This window comes from Dendropsophus ebraccatus, chromosome 5, assembly GCF_027789765.1.
Source record: "Dendropsophus ebraccatus isolate aDenEbr1 chromosome 5, aDenEbr1.pat, whole genome shotgun sequence".
NCBI classification, from domain to species: domain Eukaryota; kingdom Metazoa; phylum Chordata; class Amphibia; order Anura; family Hylidae; genus Dendropsophus; species Dendropsophus ebraccatus.
Genome location: NC_091458.1, coordinates 82,340,345 through 82,361,185, shown reverse-complemented (window position 1 = coordinate 82,361,185; position 20,841 = coordinate 82,340,345). Strand labels below are relative to the sequence as shown.

The window sequence follows — 20,841 nt, the reverse complement described above, 5'->3', positions numbered from 1 at the left end:
GTGAAGTGGATTGAAATGTAACATGATACTGAGCCGCAGAACATATCTCCTCGATGGAAAATATTTCACGATTTCTGAATGAAATGTGACATCAGAACATTACCTATTTTAAGTTCTTTTGTTTTTCCTATTTTAGCATTTTATTATCTGTATTATAAAATCCGGGAATCCTAGAGAATTCATTCTGGCTGCTAGGCCTTTTATTAAGCTTTCTGTAAAGATCACTTTCCAGAAGTGTCCTCAGGATTACAGTTGAAAGGTTAAGGTCGAGGCGATTTGATCAGTGCTTGTTTGCTGTGCATTTACACGGCTGGACAAGTCGAGCGGCTGGGATGTACAACCAATCCTTGTATCATTTAGGCAGCCCTGACACCACAGATATGTATGTGTCTTTACTGTCAGTTTCCAGATCATAAGCAGTGCCATCCATGCTGCTTGTGATCTGCCATCTGTCTCTTCAGTCCTGATGATACAGCCGTGGCCTGAAGACGGGAGAGCCAGGCTTTAGATCAGATGCAGCCCTTACTTTCAACTTATCACCAGAGCAGTCACATAACCCCATAACAGTACAACTTCCTCCGTTTCATTTTTGCAGAAGAAATTAGCTTGCGAAGTCCACATAGACAGGGTATTGCATAAAGCATACAAACCCCAAAACCATATTCAAAACATGCCACTCAACAACTATCAGGCTCCACCTCTCCGCCTTAAAATACAGATGAGGTACAGATGTCCAATCCGTAATTGTATGGGTGGAAAGCGGGAGGACATCTACGGACACGAAAAAAATACTGAGCGTGTGCATAAGGCCTATGTCCTTACAACATTAGGTGGTATACTTGAAAACTTTCATGATATGGTTCCTTTCAAAGTGGGAGAGTGCATTTTCCAGAAAGTGTCTTTTTATTTCTTAAAAAAACAGAGGAAGATTTCTCCTTATGACGCTCCGTGTCCCAGTTATCCAACATCAATAATGTTTCAGAGTTATGATTATCTCCTGTAACGATGATAAATATTAAAGTCTGCTTTAAAGATCCGATCAGCCAAGGATCGAGCATTGACAAGTTGTGCTTTTTTCTTAAGGGTTACAAATATACTTTTTGGGGGTTAGTTAATATACTTATGTACTACACACCACATAATAGCACACTACTTTAGTACATTGAATTTGACTTTGTTCCCTTTAACCCCTTAACGACAAAGGGCGCATAGGTACCGCGGCGGTCCCGGGTGCCGCTTGTAGCCCGGGACCGTAGGTATTAGCGGGCACGGTCCGATCACCGTGCCCGCTAATACAGTAATCAGATGCAGCTGTCAAACATGACAGCTGCATCCGATTACCGGATCCAGCGTCTCCCTGGTGTCTAGTGGCGGAGATCGCTCCTCCGGGATGTTATCCCGGAGGAGCGATCTCCGTTTCTGAAGCCGGCCGGGGACCGCTCCAAGATGGCGCCGTCCCCGGCTCGGCACTCGTTTACTTCCAGCTGCAGCAGCCGGAAGTAAACGAGTGCCTATCTCATGGATCTCTGCAGCATATCTATGCTGCAGAGATCTCAATGAGAGATCAAAGTATATATACTAGAAGTCCCCCAGGGGGGCTTCTAGTATATGTGTAAAAAAATATATAGTGTTGTTGTCAATAAAAAGCCCCCTCCCCTAATAAGTCTGAATCACCCCCCTTTTCCCAGGTTATAAATAAAAGTAAACAAATAAATAAACAAACATGTTTGCTATCGCCGCGTGCGTAATCGCCCAAACTATTAATTAATCACATTCCTGATCTCGTACGGTAAACGGTGTGAGCGCAAAAAAATCCCAAAGTGCAAAATTGCACATTTTTGGTCGCATCAAATTCAGAAAAATTGTAATTAAAGCGATCAAAAAGTCGTATATGCGCAATCAAGGTACCGATAGAAAGAACACATCATGGCAAAAAATCACGCAAAAAATGACACCTGACACAGCCCCATAGACCAAAGGATAAAAGCGCTATAAGCCTGGGAATGGAGCGGTTTTAAGTGACGTATATTTGTTGACAATGGTTTGAATTTTTTACAGGCCATCCGATACAATATAAGTTATACATGTTATATATCGTTTTAATCGTAACGACTTGAGGAACGTGCATAACAAGTCCATTTTACCCCAGGGCGAATGGCGTAAAAACACATTTCCCCCAAATAAACAAAATGCGTTTGTTTTTTTTCAATTTCACCACACTTTGAATTTTTTTCTGGTTTCGCAGTGTACTTTATGAAAAAATTCAGCCTGTCATTGCAAAGTACAATTAGTGACGCAAAAAATAAGGGCTCATGTGGGTTTCTAGGTGGAAAAATGCAAGTGCTTTGATGCACGAGGAAAAAACGAAACCGCAAAAATCGAAATTGGCTCTGTCCTTAAGGGGTTAATGTCATGTCATAATCTTTAAAATCTTGTGAGCAAAAGCTGAGGTTTTTAAGTGTTTTGCAATCTATGAACATCAACATCACCTAAAATTCACATCTAAATAGCCAATAAAATAGCAAACTGTTTACAAAGTAACAACTTTTTGAACTGCAGAAATTATTAAAATGTCATTGTTTGGAATGTTACGTTTTTAAAGTTTTTTTTTTTTTTTTTAGGTGGAAGTGAAAGCTGTCCCTGTATCACAAAAGAAGACTTCTCTGCAGCAAGAGCAAATAAAAAAACTTCCACGTATACCAGGCAGTCCATCATCTTCAGCATCTTCAGTTACTGACATGACTTTTGGGGGCCTTCCATCGCCTAAACTTGATGCTTCCTATGAACCAATGATTGTGAAGGAGGCCCGCTACATTGCAATCACGATGATGAAGGTATGGGCGAGCTATGTTTATAGGAGCACAGAGTTATGTTTTTTAGCTTGTTACCACCAGGGTTCCTTGCTCACTGTCCTGTACACATCCATTGTCCCTGGTGTGGTGGTATACACACAGAGGGATGCCATTTACGGTTTCTTTGCTGAGACCAAAAGTGACTGGATCACGTCGGCCATGCAGAGGAACCAGAAAAGGCTCCACCGTGCAAATACACCAGAGATAGAACAGTAGATAAGTGCTTATGAGTGAGCACTGCACTCTGGTAAAGAAAGAGAAAAAAATTGTTGTCTTCAAGGAATGTGCTGCTTGAGCAAGGATATTCAGTGTTTTTGTGTGTTATTGTGATTAAAATAAAATTATGTTAATGGGGGCTAATAATTCTGGTGGTTATCATGTCTATATATGGTACCGCACTTTTTTTCCATTCTAACTATGGAAAAATCGTACATGTTAAATATTTGTGTTTATTGCAGAATGCATCTAAACATGACTTTGTTGCCAAAAACATAGCTGCATAGAAAAACATAAGGTTATGGCATATTTGTTATAGCTGTAATCGTACCATCCCATATAATAAAGGTCACATGTTGTTTATGCTGAGGACACAACATCTAAAACCTAATTACACACGGCCCTGATGCTACCATCACCCCCACTCCCAAGCGACTTGTGCTATGTATACTAATTACATATCTAGGAGTACAGCAGTACTTTTTTTCTGAGCATTGGAGCCTGTATCATTAGGAATTTTCTTCTAGATCACATACTCTTTCTGGCATTGTTCAAGCCAAAAAAAAGCCAGAAAAACAGCCCTTTTTAATGCATTTTCTCTTTGTTTGTTTTTTTGTGTTTTGTTTTTTTTCTGGCATTTTTTTGAGAGAACCAAAACAATCCAATTGAAGTCTATGGTTGAAAAAAACCAACCAAAAAAAAAAACACGATTTGCCCTAAAAAAAAGTCAGACCTTTAGCATGCTGCGTTTTGGAAAAACTGCCACAGAGCCTCAAGAATGCCAGATAGGAAATAAAAACAACACACTGAAAAAATGCCATGTGTGCTTGGCATATCATAAACTTTCACTGACCTCCAGCTAGGCTGCTGGTGTTCTTGAAAAAAAAAAAGTCATGGGGTTTTTATTGATGATTTTCCAAGAAGGTAGTGTAAAGCCAGCCTTAGGTCCCTTTTTAGATTAAGTATTTTAGTCAGTGTTTGTAAACCACAGTGGAAGCTTTAGAAAAGAAAAAAGTAGCATAGAAACATTTGCAGTTCTTTGGGTCCACTCCTGGCTGTGGCTTACAAACGCAGATATTTTAAAAAAAAATGCTCTGTAAAATTGACCTAAGTGTATTAAGTAAATAATTATAGAAAGTACACAACACATTTATTGAAATACATTGTGTTTTTTTCTTGACATTTATGTTAGGTCTATGAAAGTTACTCATTTGAAGAACTTCGCTATGCCTCACCTATGCCCAAAAGGTAGGTATTTGGCAAATAGCCACCTCCATTTTCTTATGTTTTTACAATTGACAATAATAAAGCAAGCATAACATATCACTGTTTGCTTTGTCAATTTGTTTTTAAAGGGGAACTATCAGAGCATGTTGGAATAATCAAACCTGCTTATAGTTACCTAGTGGGCAAGGAGCGCTAAGGATGAAGGTATGCCTTACCTTTTTATCCTCAGCGCTGTTTCTGTGCTATTAGTTGTGCCTGGTAAGCCGTTAAGACCACTGGGGGCTTGGTACCACCACTCTGTGCATAGATCCAGCTGGGGGTCATAACCCCACCCCCCTCCATTGATAATCATTAGAGGGGGTTGGCTGGCCAGGCATTGGAACGGTGCGTGGAGGGGCGTTTGCCACACACCCAGTGCACCTAATTGCTTGCTGGGGAACAACTAACAGGACCGAATCAAGGCTTAAACGTAAGACACAAACCTTTATCTTCAGTGCCCTGTGCCCACTAGGGAGCTATCAGTAGGTTCGATTTGTCCCCTTTAAAAAGGCTGTATGCTGAGTCAACCTATTTTCCTTTTTCTGGAAACTGTATATGTTTGTTACTTACACATTCCTGTTAATATAATAGCTTTTTAGTACAGTCATTGTAGACTGAACATTTTGCTCATATACCTAATGAATTAATGGGGATTCATGATTCTCTATTCTATCCCCCCCCCCCCAGTTACATAACACTTCTGTGCTGATACAGAAGATTCAGCTGTCTGTACCTGCACAAATGCTGGATGCTTTTATTTACTGTTCAGCACCTGCATAAAAGTGAGTGCAGCATGGGAAAGCTGAGAAAGCATCACTTGGGTAAATCACATGGCCATCACCTTGTTACATCTTATGGATGGGGGGATAGCCAATCCCTGATGGTTGCAATGTTTACATATTGTAACCATGGACAGCAGGGGACCTTTAAATGAAGTGCTTACGGTAAAACATGAGTGCATGTGCAGTTTCATTTAATAAAATATAACCGTTTGTGCTGTTTTAGAAAATCAAAATATTAAGTAGTTTTTTGTGTATAAAAAATTTTTTTTTGTGCAATTTTAGGCACTGTCTAATGTTAAAATGTATTGTTACTAATTGGGTATGAACACTTTATATTATATTCTTCATTACCTTCTTTACAGACCAAGTGAAAATATGTTAATTAGAGTCAATAATGATGGTACCTACTGTGCAAACTGGACTCCTGGTGCTGTAGGCCTTTATACTATACACGTTACCATAGATGGAATAGAGATTGGTAATGTACTATATTTCATACATTTAATTTTGTACAATTTCCTTTTAATTGTCAAAGTTTATATGTTACTTTTAGGGAATGTTACCTGTTCTTTTGCTAGCTACTTCTGTCTCAAAATACATTGAAACCACTTTGAGGCGGACACCTAACATTGTACAGAAAAGTGGTCCTTTTTTTTTTTTTTGTAGTGGTAGTGTAGTGTTACAAAAGGAAAATAGAATATGCAGTCACAACAGGTTGCAAGTCTAACATCTCACACTGAAAAAGGGAGGACGGGAGTGCACGGTACAGGAAGGCGTACTTTTATATGTCGTGCAGTGAGTTCAGAGGAGTCCATGGGCGAGAGGAAGGAGGCCTATGTGCTCCAACGTCCCGAAGGGGAGTGTCTTTCCAGTAGTAGAGAAAGGGCTTACAATAGTAAAGAAAGTTACTATCGCAATGGGGCGTTGAACTCGCCTGTTATGTGCTGTAAGATGAAATCATCCGGTGACAATATAGCTTCCCGTTGGCTCCCAGGTGTGGGCAAGTATACATGCACCTTCAGAATAACAACCAAACTTACAAGAAAAACAGCAACAAAACAATAACAGAAGGGTTCCTGTGTCCTGGTACCTGGGGCAATAGCTGTAGCAGCTGTGGCAGTGTGGATATCCCATCAGGGCATTAACATGTGGGTTTCGCATGGTAGCCAAGTGGGATCAAATTAAGCGTATAGGCTATTGTCCCACCAGGTGGTGGTAAAAATTAAAGAGGATGTGTAGGGAACCGCAGGAGTCTAGATCTTGAGGATTCACAGGGACCCCTTCAGATCCTCTGTTAAATACCAAGTTGATTGGGTGAAAGGTCGGATTATAGAAGGCAATTCAGTAGTAGGGATGTATTTGGCAATAAAAGGCTTCCATTTGCGGAAAAGAGGGCCCGTGAGAGTTTCCTACGATCTCATTGCTAGTCTACACTCCACAAAGAATAGGTCACGCAATTTAGCAGTTACTTGTGTCAACAGCGGAGGGGATGGGTGTATCCATTCTAGTATTATACACTTCATTATACATTATACACTACAATCAGGATATCGTGTGCGAAGTGGTGAAGATATGTATAGGCGTTTTCATCCCTTTCCCTAGTCAGTCCTATATGGAAGAGGGCCTCTATGGGAGATAGTGTATGTGAATAGGAGGTTACATTCTGCATAAGAGTTGACAAGTCTTTCTAATATGGTTCCAAGCATGGACAGGACCACAGTCCATGGAAAAGGTCAGTTTTGGGGGTTGAGCATTTGGGACAAGCTGGTTTGAGGTCCGGGAGGAGGACGGAGGGGGAGAATTTAACGGCATGGATAGCGTTATGGATGAGCTTAAGCTCTCTCCATTTCTCGTTCACAATCCGCTTACGGAAAGCCTGCAATCCCATTAGGATATGTTTCGACATGAGCGGGTTTTGTAAAGTTTGATTCCAATATTTCCCAAATGGGGATTTGGGGATTGGAGCTAGGTAAGGGAATACATTTTTTAAATATAGGATAGATATGGAGTTACCAGGGGGGTGGAGTAATAACTGATCAAAATTGTTTGGTGGGGATTCAGAACCAATATTTGTCAGTCTAGAGTGAAACTATGATTTAATCTACTGGAAGGAGAGGAAGTCCATAAGTGGGATATTAAATTTGGTGGATAACTCCGACATAGTTAGCCATCTATGTTCCGTTGGGTGGAGTAAGTCACCTAGAACTCGTACGCCTCTGACTTTCCAGATGGCTAAAAGTCTATGGGCTCCCGGTGGGAAGTCAGGTACGTTCCATAGTGGGAAATGCTTAAAGCATTTAAAGGGTCTGTTGTAGGCCAGGCGGATTTGTTTCTATGCCAGAACAGTGTCCCTAATCACAAATGACAATTTTAGGGATCTGGGCAACGCAGAGAGAGGGCCATGGAGAATTACCATTGGATTCCATGGGGCAAAAAGCTGTTGTTCTAGTGGCGTATTGGAGTGTGTACGAGTGTTATGTTGCCAATCTAGCACGTGGCGGAATAAACACGCCAAGTTGTAGCCCCTTATGTTTGGGAAATTAACCCCATCGAGATGCCTGGATAACGTGAGTTTAGTTAGTGAGATTCGTGGTTTCTTACCAGCCCAAATGAATTTGATAAAGGAGGATGTCAAGGTGTTAACGTCGGAATGTCGTATTAGGATTGGGATTGTCTAAGGGGTAGAGTAAACGGGAAAAGCAAGACATTTTAATTAAGTGGCATCTTCCCATGAGGGATAAAGGGAGAGACCTCCATCTATAAAGGTCTGCCTGTATTTTAGAGATTAACAGTGGATAATTAAGAGAATATAGAGAATGCGGGTCTTTGCCTATCGTGATGCCTAAATAGGTTATGGTCTTTTTGGCTAGTTTTAGTCCCAGATGTTCGAGTTTCGCCATTTGGGATCGAGAGGGGTTAAAAAAAGGAGGAATTTCTGATTTGGACATGCTGACCTTGTACCCAGAATAAGATCCAAAGTCTTCCAGGGTTTTGATCAGGTTGGGTATATCACGAACAGGGTCATCAGAGAAAAGGATTGTCATCAGCAAAGAGGGCAGTCCGCGCCACCACCTCACCCACCCGTATGCCGGAGAAAACTGCTCCGGAGCTAAGGTACCTTGCCAGAGGCTCCAGGGCTAAGTCAGAAAGAAGTGGCGACAACGGACAGCCCTGTCTAGTGCCTTTGCATAAAGGTATGACGGGATAAAAAAACGTGGGTATATATCCTGGCTTTGGGGGCAGAGTATATGTGGGAGAGTAAGTTTCTAAAGGCTCCTCTGATCCCGATGGTGTCTAGTACCTTCCTCAGCCAGGGCCAGCGTATGTTAGCGAATGCCTTTTCGGCGTCTAGTGTGAGCAATGTCGGCTGTTTCCCTGGCTGGGGGAGGAAACGTACTCTGTCGAGCACTGTGAGCACAGTCTGGATATTGGCAACCGCAGAACGGTTACGAATAAAGCCTGCTTATCCGATAGCCTACCCGCCATTATTTTAGAAATCAGTTTGGTGTCAACATTTATATTGACACCAATATGTGTCACCAAGTGATATTGGACGGTAGGATCCTGGATCAAGGGGATCCTTACCTGGTTTGGGTAGAAGTTTGACATACAACATGTCCACAGAGGAAGGTAGGCCTTTGTCAGATAAGGCATCATTGTAAACGTCAGACAGGGTAGCAGATATCTGTTCACTTAGAATCTTATAAAATTCCCCGATATATCCGTCTGGACTAGGGGCCTTGGAATTTTTAAGGGTTTTAACCGCTTCATTAACAATTTGTGGGTTGATCGGGGCGTTAAGTGAGTCAAGTTGGTCTTGGGAAATGGCCGGGGGGTATTTTAGATAGAAGAGTGTCAGTCAGTGTTGGGGTGGATGGGTCTGAGTAGAGTTATGTGTAGTACTGGGCCAAGTAGTCACTGATTTGTTTTGGGCTGGTAAGAACACGGTCATGGTTATCCTTAAAGGACAAGTGCCATGAAAAACTTTTTCCCAGTAATTGAAGCACATTACAAAGTTATATAACTCTGTAATATGCTTCAATCACCTATCTGCCTCTCTTCCCTGTCTTTCCCCCCTCCACCCCCCACCAGGAAGTGTTCTAACTCACACAGACCTAATTACTGTCGTCACCGTCACCAAGCTCTTCTCTCAGCTCCTCCTGTTACAGCAGCCCCCCTCCCCTCCCCTGCCTTGTCAGGTGACTCAGCTTACTCAACTCCCATTGGCTGAACAACTGCAAACCATCACTTGGACTGGGGAGGGGGGCTGCTGTAACAGGACCAAGACCAGCCCTCCTGCTGATGACTCATCCTCACAAGACGGAGCTGTCTGGTGACAGCAGTAATTAGGTCTGTGTGAGTTTTACACTTCCTGGTGGGGGGTGGAGGGGGGAAAAGACAGGGAAGGGAGGCAGATAGGTGATTGAAGCATATTACAGAATTATATAACTTTGTAATGTGCTTCAATTACTGGGAAAAAGATTTTCATGGCACTTGTCCTTTAAGGGCAGTGATATGGTTAAGTGGGGTGCAACCTTTTGCTAGGTTGGCAAGTAACTTACCCGCTTTGTTCCCGTACTTATGTAAGGTGGCCTCTAGTTCAGTCTGGAAATAACTCTCTGCGCAGCCCAGTCATCAAAGACACGTTTGGCCTGTACCCATGCCTCTTTAGTTGTCGCATTCGGAGTCTGTAAAAAGCAGTGTAACAAGTTGAGATTTTTGCTATTGTTTTCGTAATTTTTGAGTACATCTTTCTTTTTAGCAGACGTGTAAGCTATTATATTTCCCCACAGAACCACCTTTGCTGCGTCCCAAAGAGGGCCGGGTTATCTCTGTGGGCGTTATCAGCGGCAAAGGACATCCACCACCCTTTCAAGAAAGAGACAAAAGACTCATCTGTGCTAATTGAAGAGGGAAAGCGCCATAGGATATCTGTTCCTTTGGGGAACTGTTCTAGTAAGGAGATTGCTATTGGAATCAGAGATCACTAGAGGTTCTAGGCTTGCATGTGCAACTTTTGCGTAAAGGTTTTGCGAAACCAGAATATAGTCAATGTGAGACCATGAGTCTCTCGGCGCTGAGTGAAAGGTATAGGCTCTTTCTATTGGATTATGAGAACGCCATGGGTCCATCAAATGGGCAGACTGTAGCAGAGGTGAGAGTACCTTGTCTTTACCCTGTGTTGTAAGACTATATGTCCCAGATGTCCTATCTTCTAGTGGGTGGGTGTTCAAATCTCCCCTTACTATTCTGTGCGGTACGGTATCTGCCAGGAGGGATGTTTCTAATGTTGTGAAGAAGGGGGCGTTTTCCCCATTTACGGCATATACATTATATATACTTAAGGCACTAAACGGTGAGTTCAGAGTCATATGATGTATGCGTCCCTCATTGTCATGGTCGGAACTGACCAAGGAGTGTGTCAGATTTTTGTTTACCAACGTTATGACCTGCCTTTTTATTTACCGCCGGGGACCCGTACACTTCCCCCACCCAGAGTTTTTTCATTCTAACAAAATCCCCTTCCTCTAGATGTGACTCCTGTAGTAAGGCTATATCAGCCTTTAGTTTTTAAAGATGCCGTAGCACCATCATGCGTTTTTGAGGGGAATGCAACCCCTTAATGTTCCAGGATATAACTCTCAAAGTGAACTCTTTGGTAGGAGGTTTGGGACTTTCCCACAAGAGATATACATATGTGTTTGTAGATATGATGGAACAGGGTACCCCAGGACCAGGACACAAGACAGGAAAAGGAAAGCAACCATCTTAAAAATAAACAGAACAAATGCATGTTAACAAAAAACAATAAGAACATTGCGCCATCAGGTGGTAGAATGGCCAAAGCAGGACACTTGGCCAATATAGTACTGGCGCACATTACTTCCTTTTTTCAGGGGGAGGAACACCCCAACAGACACTCAAACCTTTTATGTAGGGGTATAGTAGGGGGGACACCTGGGGGAGCGGGTGGGGGCGAGGGTGAGGGCAGGGTGGGAGAGAAGGAATGGGGGAGTGGAGGCGAATTGGAGGAGAAGGGGAGCATTATGCAGTGGTGAGTTTCCCTTTTAAGAAGGGGGGCTTGCATTATCTACCTCCTGTCTCTTCAAATTAGATGCGTGGCATGTGGGAAACAGTCCCAGGGAGAAAGCAAATTAGAGTCCTGAGAGCCAGAAATTAAGTGGGTAAAAGGAGAGGACAGTATAACTCAGGTAAACATTTGTTCATCTTGTAATGACAGTGTGAACATAATCAGATCTCCCTAATGGAAAAACAAAAAGTGTGTCCCTGTTCAGGTAGGCAGGGGGGCTGTGGTGACAGGAGACAAATGCAGCTGTTTGCGCCTCTTCTTGTATGGACTTTGAATGAAGGAGGATTCCTGTGTTCCTTGAATCATGGACTCCAGAACATTCTGGTGGTTGTCATCACTGAGATGGAGTAGGGGGCAAGCCGCTGCATCCTCTGGTAAGGTGAAGTTTTGCAAGCTGCCGTCGCTGTATATGACTTGAATAGTGGCTGGATACTGAAGCCGAAATCTGACTCCGCGTTTGTATAAGGAGGAGCAAATACAGCTGAATGCTCTACGTTTTCTGGTGGTTTCTGCTGAGAAGTTAGCAAATAAGATCACTTTGGATCCTCTCAAGAGCAAGGGTGTGTTTCTGGCCCTGAATGCCTTTAGGATTTCTTCCTTGTCTGCCAAGTCCAGGTACCTCATGATCACTTGGCGCGGGCGCGCTCTAGTACCACTGTTGTCTTCAGGGGCCGCCATGTTAGGGCCTAAACGGTGTGCTCTCTCCACATTTTTAGGAAACGACAGACCCAGGGCTTCAGGGAGTTCGGATTCGCAAATCTGCTTTAGGTGTTGTGGTTTTACCGCTTCCGGGAGACAGACGATTCGCAAATTATTGCGTCGCACCCAGTTCTCTTGATCTTCTATTTTATCATGTAGCATGGCAGTTTCTCTGGTGAGCACTTCTGCTGCCAGAGATATTTGAGAATCCTGGGACAGGAGGACGTAGTCACAATCAGCTAGGTCCGCATTGCTTTGTGGCGCATCTAAAGCTGGGCATGTCCCACTTGGCGCTGTGTGCTCCCCAGGGAGTGTAGACTAGTATGCTGCGTACGCCATCTTTGAATCCTGCTGCGTAGCTTGGTTGGCAGCTGTCGGGCCTGGTGGCACTCTCAGGACCAAGCGATCCATTTTGAAATGTCAGCGATGGGGTTGGGGGGGGGGGGGGGGGGGGGGGAGTGGATCGGTCAGGTTGGTAAAATTGCGGTTAGGCAAAGGCGGTCTGGAGGAGCTGTGACCCGTGCGTCCTCACATCCCTGCGCCGGAACCGGAAGTCTAAAAAAGTGGTCTTTTTAAGGGGCTGTCTTTTTGAGGATGGCCACTGTGCAAAATATATGGTGGAACCAATAATTGGTCACAGGGGCATAATCTTCTTATAGGGGTTGTCTCTTGGAGAGGTTTCACTTTATCACTCTGCATCTGTTATTTAGCAGAACAGTTTTGTTTTTTGTTTTTAATTTGATGCCTGATCCTGTGAACAGTCTTTTGTGTGCGGCTTCATTTGGCTTTACAGGACTGACATATATTGTAAAGTACATACAATAAGTGTTTGTGGAGAAAATCCCTTTAACAGTATGTTGACATCTACTATATATGCAATATTTACCAGAAAATCTGCAGCATCCACAGTATATATAGTAGGAGTGAACATACCCTAAGGGCATGTTCACGTGTGCAGATGATCTGCAACTGATTTTGTATACATTAGAGGCAAAAAAATAAAACGTTTACACATGAAAACATGTTAAAAGAAACCCTGCAAAATTACGAAGTTATATTTTCTGCATATAAATTAAAAGTTTTTACTAGTAAAATAAAATTGTCCAACAAACCAAACTTGTATACAAAAAGGGGCATGTCTTTGTGCATGAAAAACTCTATTTGTGGCATAAATAAACACTGCGCACCGTTTTTGGCACACATTGCACCTAAAATGAAATGGTGACTTATTTTAGGAAATGAATAGAAGATTTGGTGCGTCAGTTTTTGTATACCCCTTTATGCTGTTGTGTACTATTTTTTTTACATGTTTTATTCATCTTTATATAGATGCAGGTTTAGAAGTCAAAGTAAAGGACCCACCCAAAGGAATGATACCACCAGGAACACAGTTGGTAAAACAAAAAGCAGAACCTCAACCTAACAAGGTAGAATATTCCTTTTGATTAAGCTTGCTTATGATTAAGCTTGCTTAACCCAGTTATGTCTGTCTGCTGATGATTGGATCACTAAGGTCTGTATTATACAGCTCAATGAGCAGTGTAAGCGAGCGTGCATCTGCTAGATCGGCTAGATTTTACATTGAAAATAATAAAGTTTATACTTACTAGAGATGATTGAGTAGTAAAATACTAGAGGAGCTAAAATTTGATTCAAATACTCGACAATTCAATCAAATATCGACTCCTAGTCAAAGGGAGATGCATGCTGATTTCTTGAAAACTTAAGTTTGACCACTTGGAGGTCATCAAGTTGACAATGACACCTGAGAAAATGATGCAAACACCTCTGGAATTAACCTGGGACAGCAGGGGAAGCATGTCTGGGTGCATCTAACACACTTAGAGTCACTGTCGTATTTTTTATTTTTTTTTGCAGAAATCAATAGTCCAGGCGATTTTAAGAAACTTTGTAATTGGGTTTATTAGCCAAATCTGCCATTATCTGCATGTAAAAAGCCTTTTCCCAGGTCCCCCCCTCCTTCCTCTTTTTCATCCACTCTGAAAAATCTGAAAATTGTGACTTGTTGCAGGAGTCGTACCCAGTCTGCTCTAGGGAGAGGGGAGGGGGGAGGAGGAAGGAGGGAGTTAGCCGGCAGCAGAAAGCAGATAACAGAGGATTACAGGCACGGAGCTGGGTGACAGCTGTAATCTGAGCTCAGACAGGTCACTGGTGACTGTCACAGGAGATATCCCGTGAGGGATTTGTAGATTAACTCTTTGTTGTCCTGTTTTGGTCTTTTCTTTAGCTCTCTCCATAGGAGAACAATGAAGACAGGGGGGAGAGCTTCAGACTGCTTTTTCATGATAAAAATGCATTTTTCGGATAATAAACCCAATTACAAAGTTTCTTAAAATCGCCTGGACTATTGATTTCTGCAAAAAAAAAATTTCACGACAGTGACACTTTAAATCGCGGTGTTACCCACTATCACAGCTGTATTAGTGATCCCTGGCAGTAATACCGCTACCTGTTTTAGTTTATATTTACTGAAAACAGCAAATTTTCGTTCTAATTTTGCTATTTTTCGTGTACAGTAGCAAAACAAACGAAAATATGCTGTTTTAAGTAAACATACTGTTAATTTCCATAATAGAATAGAGGATCCTCTTCCCTTCGATTCCATTGTAGCAGGAAATAGCAGTATATTTACTTAAAACAGCATTTTTTTTTGCTTCAGTTTTGCTATTGTAAATGAAAAATGGCAAAATTAGAACAAAAATGTGCTGTTTTTACAGTAAATATAAACAAAAACAAGCAATATTACTGCAGGGATCGCTAATACCGCTACTGGTTTTAGGTTATACTTTTATTTTAAATGAAAAATGGCAAAATTAGAACTTAAATTTGCGGTTTTTAAGTGCATAAAAGCTTAAACCTGTAGCAGTATCAATGATCCACGGCAGTAATAGCGCTACTTGTTTTAGATTATATTTATTTAAAATATAAACTAAAATAAGTAGCGCTATTACTGACGTTAATCATTAGTCAATCTGTCCCCCAAGGGGTTAAGTGGGGATACTATGCATCCACACTTAACCCCCTGCGGGACAGACTGACTGACTGGGACAACCCTGTGGCCAGTGATTGGCAGAGTGGCCTGGCAGTACAGATACAGGATTAGAAGTGTTTATCTTTTTAGCCAAGAAAAATGCCAAGTGTGAATTCAGCCTTAGGCTTAAAGTGGCTCTGTACCCACAATCTGCCTCCACAACCCCCCCAACCCCCCCCCCCCCCGCCCCCACCCACCCCAAACGGGTTGTAGTGTCAGATAGCTATTTTTAATTCAAGGCCTGTCCCTGGAGTGCTGGATTCCACATTCACCCTTGTTTAGTTTTGCTAGAAGTTAACTTATGCTAGAAGATATTGTATATTCCTGTATGTCGGGGGAAAAGGGAGAACCTATACAGAAGAACTACCTCAATGGCTAATTGAGTATAGAATAAGGAGCTATACAGTTTGTGCAAGTACAACTGCAGAGGACCCGTGTCTGTATTAGCAGAGAGAGAATTATATGGTTATTGCAGTTTGGACCTCACTTGTAAAAGGTCACACCTCAGTTGCGCCCCCCCCCCCCACACACACACACACACACAACAAACTTGGAAACTAACTCTCTAGTTCTCTTCAGACTATAGGTTTCTATGATCCACATGGCTGTTTTAAAGCATATATTTGAATGCTGTTAAGTTTGTCTGGCTTAATAAAAAGATTGTGTGTAATGGTGTGTTTACACAGAAAGATTTATCTAACAGATTTTTTAAGCAAAAGCTGGGAATGGATTTGAAAAGAGAAATCTCAGTCTTTCCTCTATGACCTCTTTTTTCTGTTTATAGTCTGTTTCTGGCTGTGGCTTTAAAAATCTGTCCGATTTAAATCTCTGTCTAAAGGCAGCCATAGGTGTAGGCAGCCTTCCTTGCTTACTAGTAAACCTTTCTTTGATTTCTCTGCTTCACGGCGGCTCCTTTTGATGTCATTGCCCGGCTCATGGATCCACATACTAAATTTGGATTCTAAGGGTCTTCTCACACATACTAGATCTATAGCAGATTTGATGCTGTGTTAAGTCATTTAGTAACATTGATATCTGTGACATAAGATCCATTGCAGATCCTGTGTGTGTGTGAATGGAGCCTTAAAGGAGAAGTCCGGCCAAAATTAATTTTTGATATGTTGTTACTTATGAAAAGTTATACAAATTTCTAATGTACATTAATTATGGGAAATGCACATATACTGCTATTTCCCTTAATGTAGTAGATCAGGAAGTGTTAGAAATATCTCTGAAGAAGTGACGTCACGACCCAGGGTGTAATTCCTATGGAGTGTCCAGCAGGGGGCGCTCTCTATATAGAAGTCTATGGGACTTCATTGTTTCTATGGGTTTCTATGTAATGTAATTTAATGTAGTGTACAGTGCTTTATTGAATGAATACATCTATGGAATACTTTGGGGAGCAAGTGTCCTTGCTCCCCAAAGTATTGCATAAATGTATTCATTCAATACATTCAATACACAGTAAGCCCGCCGATCCGCCGCATTTCCGCCGCATTCCCGCCGATCCGCCACACGCTGATCCGCCGCATTCCCGCCGATCCGCCACACGCTGATCCGCCGCATTCCCGCCGATCCGGACCATATACATTGAACTACAGCTCCCATCATCTGCTTCTAGTATGAACAGGTGATGGGAGCTGTAGCTGGGTAATGGATATGACATGCCGCCGGGCGCAGGGGGGAGCCGCTCAGTACACAGGAGCGCTCCCCCCTCCTCCTCCTCCTTCCGGGATAACTTCCGCCTATACCAATGCTGAGTCCCTGCCTGGCCGCCGCTCTCCGCTCTCCCCCCCATACATACCGGCTCCCGATGCATCCTGGTGTCCGCGCTGATGCCGGGAGCCGGTATATGAGAGCGGAGAGCGGCGGCCAGGCAGGGACTCAGCATTGGTATAGGCGGAAGTTATCACGGAAGGAGGAGGAGGAGGCGGGAGCGCTCCTGTGTACTGAGCGGCTCCCCCCTGCGCCCGGCGGCATGTCATATCCATTACCCAACTACAGCTCCCATCACCGGTTCATACTAGAAGCAGATGATTGGAGCTGTAGTTCAATGTATATGGTCCGGATCGGCGGGAATGCGGCGGAAATGCGGCGGATCGGCTGGCTTACTGTGTATTGAATGTATTGAATGAATACATTTATGCAATACTTTGGGGAGCAAGGACACTTGCTCCCCAAAGTATTCCATAGATGTATTCATTCAATAAAGCACTGTACACTACATTACATTACATTACATTACATAGAAACCCATAGAAACAATAAAGTCCCATAGACTTCTATATAGAGAGCGCCCCCTGCTGGACACTCCATAGGAATTACACCCTGGGTCGTGACGTCACTTCTTCAGAGATATTTCTAACACTTCCTGATCTACTACATTAAGGGAAATAGCAGTATATGTGCATTTCCCATAATTAATGTACATTAGAAATTTGTATAACTTTTCATAAGTAACAACATATCAAAAATTAATTTTGGCCGGACTTCTCCTTTAAACTCCGTGATGACACCAAGCAGAAAATTATATGGCTGGTCTTATTTCGGCTCGTTTTTAATTGACTAAACTTTTATTAGCTTAAAAAAGGCTTAAATTTGTAAAAATACAGAGGGAGATTTATCAAACGGTGTAAAGTAGAGCTGGCTCAGTTGCCCTTAGCAACCAGTCAGATTCCACTTCCCATTCTTCACAGACTATTTGGAAAATGAAAGGTGGAATCTGGTTGCTAGGGGGACCTGTGTAAAGTAGAGCTAGCCCTAGCAACCAGATTCCATTTTTTTTTCATTTTTCAAAGAGTCTAAAGAATGGGAAGTGGAATCTGACTGGTTGCTAGGGGCAACCGAGCCAGCTCTACTTTACACCATATTTGATAAATCTCCCCCATAGTGTACAAATAAAATGAAACTTTGACATTTTGAAATGGGGAAGTGTAAAAATGAGATCTGAAAATCATTTAGTGTGTAGCTCTGTTTTGTGCATTATTTGCATGTTAAGCCTTATGTCTTTTTAGTGCAGAAATGTATTTGTTGATGGTCATGTCTGCTATGTGCAATTGTTGTATTGTTCTGGGAAACTAGCAACAACCTGTAACAATTCTGCCTGGATGTATCACCTAACCTTTTTTTTTTATATTTTGAGGCTTTGTTTATGTAGTGCTTTTGCGCTTAGCTTTTCTCTCCTTTTCTGTCTACCTCTGCTTCATAGGTTCGCAAATTTGTCGCCAAGGACAGTGCAGGGCTCCGTATTCGTAGCCACCCTTCCCTTCAGAGTGAGCAAATAGGCATAGTGAAAGTCAATGGGACCATCGCTTTTGTTGATGAGGTAATTCCTTAGACATCTTTCTTATGGATGTTTTGTTTGTGGCCAATTGTAATATATTATTAGCCACTTAACTTACAAAACTAATAATGTCTTCATATTTTTACAACTTTTGTAACTTACTATAACATTGCAATAGGCAGTTATTTTTTTCAGATAAAGGACTACATGTACATTAGATGTTTCCTCTAAATTACAATAATTCTGTTATATAACTCTGTGCATACATTTTTTTTGCCTTGTCCCATAGTTTTAGACACTGCCATCTCTTCTATCGTTCATGCTGTTTTCCTTTTCTACTTATTTCAGTGTTTTCCTCTCACTCCTTATCACTATTCACAGCCTCACTACACTTTGGTATCATCTGTGATGCATGTGGCGTAGACCCTCACTGTTTTGCTTCACACCTATCACTGGCTTTTAGAAAGAGCCATGTAGTAATTGCTAACCAAAGTACGGGTAGTTACAGGAGAGCATGGCTCGCTATTGTTGCTTGTTTCCCATCTAGATCCACAATGATGATGGTGTGTGGCTAAGGCTGAATGATGAGACAATAAAGAAGTATGTTCCTAACATGAATGGTTACAATGAAGCTTGGTGCCTGTCTTTTAATCAGCATCTTGGCAAGAGTCTCCTGGCTCCTGTTGATGTAAGTAAAAGGCACCCCTATTGAATTGCCTTAGAGGCTCCTCATTTCAAGTTCTCATTCATTTTAAATTTTTGGTTTCTAAAATATGGATCATTTATTATACTGTATAGATATTTGGTTTAAACAATTCTTAAGATAACAGGCATTTTATACAGATGTACTGTCTGCATCAGCATCAACAAGGAATGATCACTTAATCACAGTATCACAGTGCTTGTTGTACTTTAATACCTTCGATTGTGCTATCTGTGTTTTATACTGTCTTTGTTTTGCTATGAACACAATGCAAATTTGACTAGGTTATTACTAGTGGTCTATTTAGCTGCAAATGCTCTTTCTAAACAGTAAGGCTGCATTCACTCATCCAGTGTTCTGTCCGTAAAACACGGACGTTAAATGCAGGTCCTGGACTTTCTCTCTGGATGGCATGATGTATCAACATCATGCTGGCAGCAGGGAAACTTTGAATCGCTGCGGCACTGTAATGATAGAGCCATGGCAATTTTCCTGCTGGCCGGCATGATGGTGATACATCATTCCGCCTGGGGAAACAGTCCAGGAGTTGCATTCAACGTCCGTATAGCACGGACAGATCACGGGACTTGTGAATGCAGCCTTAGGCTTCGTTCACATCTGTGTCAGACGTTCTGTTTGGATCCTTAGTTGCAGAATCTGTTTAAATAACAGGAAAAAACTCAAAGCAGTATGAATGTTGTGGCAGAAGATCCTTTGGACCCAGTTAAAGCCAGTAGTGTCCATCGTGCACAGTTTCACCCAGCTCTGTTTGCTGCCACTAAACAGAATCGGCAACTGAGGCCCTGAACGGAGCCTCTGACACAGAACTGCAGCATAATCCTGTATACCTCACAACATTATATGGCATTAAGTTTTTTTTTCTTTCGTTGTCGTGCTATTTACTTTGTCAATGATCATTTATCTTCAGTACTGTAGAACAGCACTATTCACAGCCCTGTGAACGTGACTTTATATTTATAAATCACAGCTTTTATTAACTATTTGATGTAAGGCACAGCATGACAAAGTAGCATGTGTAAAAAGTAAATTTTCCCTCACCCCTTCTGCAGAGAATATAATATGCTAAGGAACCTCTTTCCTGGCAATCTCTAATTGGATTCCTGTGCATCCCTCACTGTTTCACTAGTTGTACCCTATTCTGTAAATAGAATATACCTTTTGATAATGAGTATACCTCTTTAATACCCTCTACTACCACACTGCAGGTTTTTTTAGAATCTTGCAGCATATTGCTATGTTACGTATGCTTATCAGTATTGCACACTGCTTTTGCATCTAGTAATTTTTGTAGAGATTTTTGGTTCTGATGAAATGTTGCTACTTAAAGCGAATGTACCATCAGTACATTTGCTTTAAGCTTTGCACATGGATAGAATGGCGCCTGCGTGGGGAAGATGCCTGAAGCACTGGAGACGGTCTGACCCGCCCGCCCGCCCCCGTAGGAGGAAACCCCTGTTTCCTCCCACTGGGGGCAGGCAGCCCGCCTCCAGTGCTTCACCCCCGGTCGGTGCCCAGAAATAGAACGGCGCTGTAAGCGGGAACCGGGCCACCATTCAAAAAAAAGGAAGGCATTGTTCAAAACTTTTGACATGTCCCTATGACGTGTCAGGAGTTTTCCCAGAATGACCGGTACACTATAATTGGAACCTGTCAATGGTTTTGGGCTCCCTTATCATAATATATAATTTACTTTGACTGCCGTTTCTGAGAAATCAAAGTTATACCTTCAGCCAGGAGCAAAGCTTTGAGTCATCTTGGCCATGCATTACCTCTGACTGAGGGATCACTGACTACAACCCCTGGTGAAAAGTATGGAATCACCAGTCTTGGATGAGCACTCATTCAGACATTTCATGCTGTAAAACAAACTCAG

The 20,841-nt window shown here is 42.2% G+C and overlaps 1 protein-coding gene across 13 annotated transcripts in view; it reads left to right on the top strand.

Moving 5' to 3' along the window:
- MYCBP2 (MYC binding protein 2) overlaps positions 1–20,841 on the top strand; it is a 246,511-nt gene that overhangs the window by 148,659 nt on the left and 77,011 nt on the right. For 11 of the 13 annotated variants that reach the window (XM_069970649.1, XM_069970651.1, XM_069970658.1 and 8 more), the window contains 6 exons: positions 2,622–2,834; positions 4,261–4,316; positions 5,479–5,594; positions 13,236–13,333; positions 18,170–18,286; positions 18,792–18,932. In XM_069970649.1, coding sequence (XP_069826750.1) covers positions 2,622–2,834; positions 4,261–4,316; positions 5,479–5,594; positions 13,236–13,333; positions 18,170–18,286; positions 18,792–18,932 — 741 coding nt within the window. The remainder of the gene's footprint in view (positions 1–2,621; positions 2,835–4,260; positions 4,317–5,478; positions 5,595–13,235; positions 13,334–18,169; positions 18,287–18,791; positions 18,933–20,841) is intronic. The other 2 variants (XM_069970654.1, XM_069970660.1) reach the window with 2 other exon arrangements.